Source organism: Mycetomoellerius zeteki, unplaced genomic scaffold (assembly GCF_001594055.1).
Source record: "Mycetomoellerius zeteki isolate Tzet28-1 unplaced genomic scaffold, Tzet1.0 scaffold1157, whole genome shotgun sequence".
Taxonomy (NCBI): Eukaryota; Metazoa; Arthropoda; class Insecta; order Hymenoptera; family Formicidae; genus Mycetomoellerius; species Mycetomoellerius zeteki.
In genome coordinates this window covers 43,282-45,331 of record NW_017256081.1, presented here as the reverse complement: position 1 = coordinate 45,331, position 2,050 = coordinate 43,282, and the positions used below count along the sequence as shown (strand labels likewise).

At 33.3% G+C, this 2,050-nt stretch overlaps 1 protein-coding gene across 2 annotated transcripts in view; it reads left to right on the top strand.

The window, feature by feature from the left end:
- LOC108729430 (uncharacterized) overlaps nt 1–2,050 on the top strand; it is an 18,443-nt gene that overhangs the window by 10,722 nt on the left and 5,671 nt on the right. For both annotated transcript variants that reach the window (XM_018458552.1, XM_018458560.1), the window contains one exon: nt 645–870. In XM_018458552.1, coding sequence (XP_018314054.1) covers nt 645–870 — 226 coding nt within the window. The remainder of the gene's footprint in view (nt 1–644; nt 871–2,050) is intronic.

The window sequence follows — 2,050 nt, the reverse complement described above, 5'->3', positions numbered from 1 at the left end:
CCTACCATCCCCACCGATCGCATGTCGCGCCGGCCGGGGGGCGTGGGCGGGTCGCGAGGTGCGGGTATAGCCTGGCAAGCGAGCCACTCAGAACGGCGCGCATGGGGAGGAGAAGGATAGCGCTTGAGCAGTAGGCTGGTCGGACGCTTGTATTCGCCTATCTTTAAACGTTAATATCTCGTTAAATATTGCGTCAACTGCAAAATGGTACAAAACTGTTTTGTTCCCCTTGATCCAATCTACGTCCTCATTGTGTTTCGATCCGTTTTTTTGAGACACCCTGTATATAATCATATCATCCATCACAAATACGCGCGCGCGCGCGCGCGTGTGTGTGTATGTGTGTGTGTGTGTGTGTGTGTGTGTGGTGAAAAATAAATTATAACCCTATGATTTTCTTTAAATAAATTTATTGAAAACTTTTGGAAATAAATATAAATACAAGTTTATTTTAAGAGGAGATGAGATAAAGAAATTAAAAATTGAATTTTCATTGATATATGATTCATATGATTCATATAGGATGTTTTTCAACAAGGACACAATCAGACACTGTGTAACAGTGAATCATTTCATCCTTGTTTAACGTAGGCAAACAACAAAGATGTAATGTTACAGTTTATATCTTTTCTTCTTATTATCAGATAACTTCTTCGGAAGATAACGTTTTCGAAAAACACGCTGATAAGATAGCACAGATACTTCAACGTATGGCGGAGGACGACGTGATATTTGAACTCAGACGAAGTACCGTAACTTCTCTTAGCAAGCGAAATGTACATGAATTACCGGGAAATTCAAAGAGATCATTGAAGATATTGGGAAACTTTGAAAAGTTGTTTCGACGAAAACTTCGTGATCCAAGTTCAGGTATAGTTGCTATTAATTATTCGAAATTTTTGTGCTTTGTGTATCACTGTTTACGTGTTTAAACATGAAATGAAATTGAGACAGTATCACAAAAGAAGAAACAAGGATAAAGGGAAAATTGCGGAATTAAAAATACGAAAATTCGACTAAATATCGCGGATAAGCAACGGACGTAGCAATGTTGCATAGTAAATTAAATTATTGTTTCCTGCTTACGTTTTCGAAAAGGATAGTGTAGAAACATAATTATTTTTAAAATTAAAATAAATGTGAAGTAATAACTAAAGATAGCTAATAAATAAAAGATGATAAAATGTTAGAAAAAAAAAATAAAGTAGGAAGATCGAAAAATTTAAACATATTAGAGTTATGTTTCCAAAATTCACAACTAAAAATCTAATTTAACAATATAATCGTATCGGCTTACAGAATAAATCAAACTGGTTAAAAAAAGGAGCATTAAAGCCTACACTGGTTCTTAGTGTGATAAACTTTTCTTTTTAAGTAACTACTTTAATCATAAATGACAAAATGTAAACGTTTCAACCTTTAATTAGATCATCTTCAGTATGTACAAGTTTCAAATTTCTTTAATTCTCGCTTACAAACTAATTTGTCATAAAAACTTGGTTTTCTTAACAGAATTTAATCATTACCTTTCTTCGTTGTCCAACTTCGACGACGTCCATTATGAATCCAAGGTTATTACAATCTTCTTGTACGAGTTTCTACTTGTCACTAGTCATGATCTTTAGATTGCACAAGAGTCACAATTCCTGTCAAATTGGAAAGTTGTTACAAATTTCTTTTAAAAGCCACACTTATTGTCAAAATTCTTAAAAACTGCCAGTTACATTATCATAATCATATTATTTCTAGTGTAGATAAATGTAGTAATGTTACAATAAATATAACTGGCGGTTTTTAAGAATTTTGACAATAAATGTGGCTTTTAAAAGAAGATTATAACGACTTTCCAATTTGACGCAGGAATTGTGACTCTTGTGCAATCTAAAGATCATGACTAGTGACAAGTAGAAACTCGTACAAGAAGATTGTAATAACCTTGGATTCATAATGGATATCGTTGAAATTGGACAACAATGATTAAATTTTGTTAAGAAGTTTTTATGGCAAATTAGTTTGTAAGCGAGAATTAAAGAAATTTGAAACTTGTACA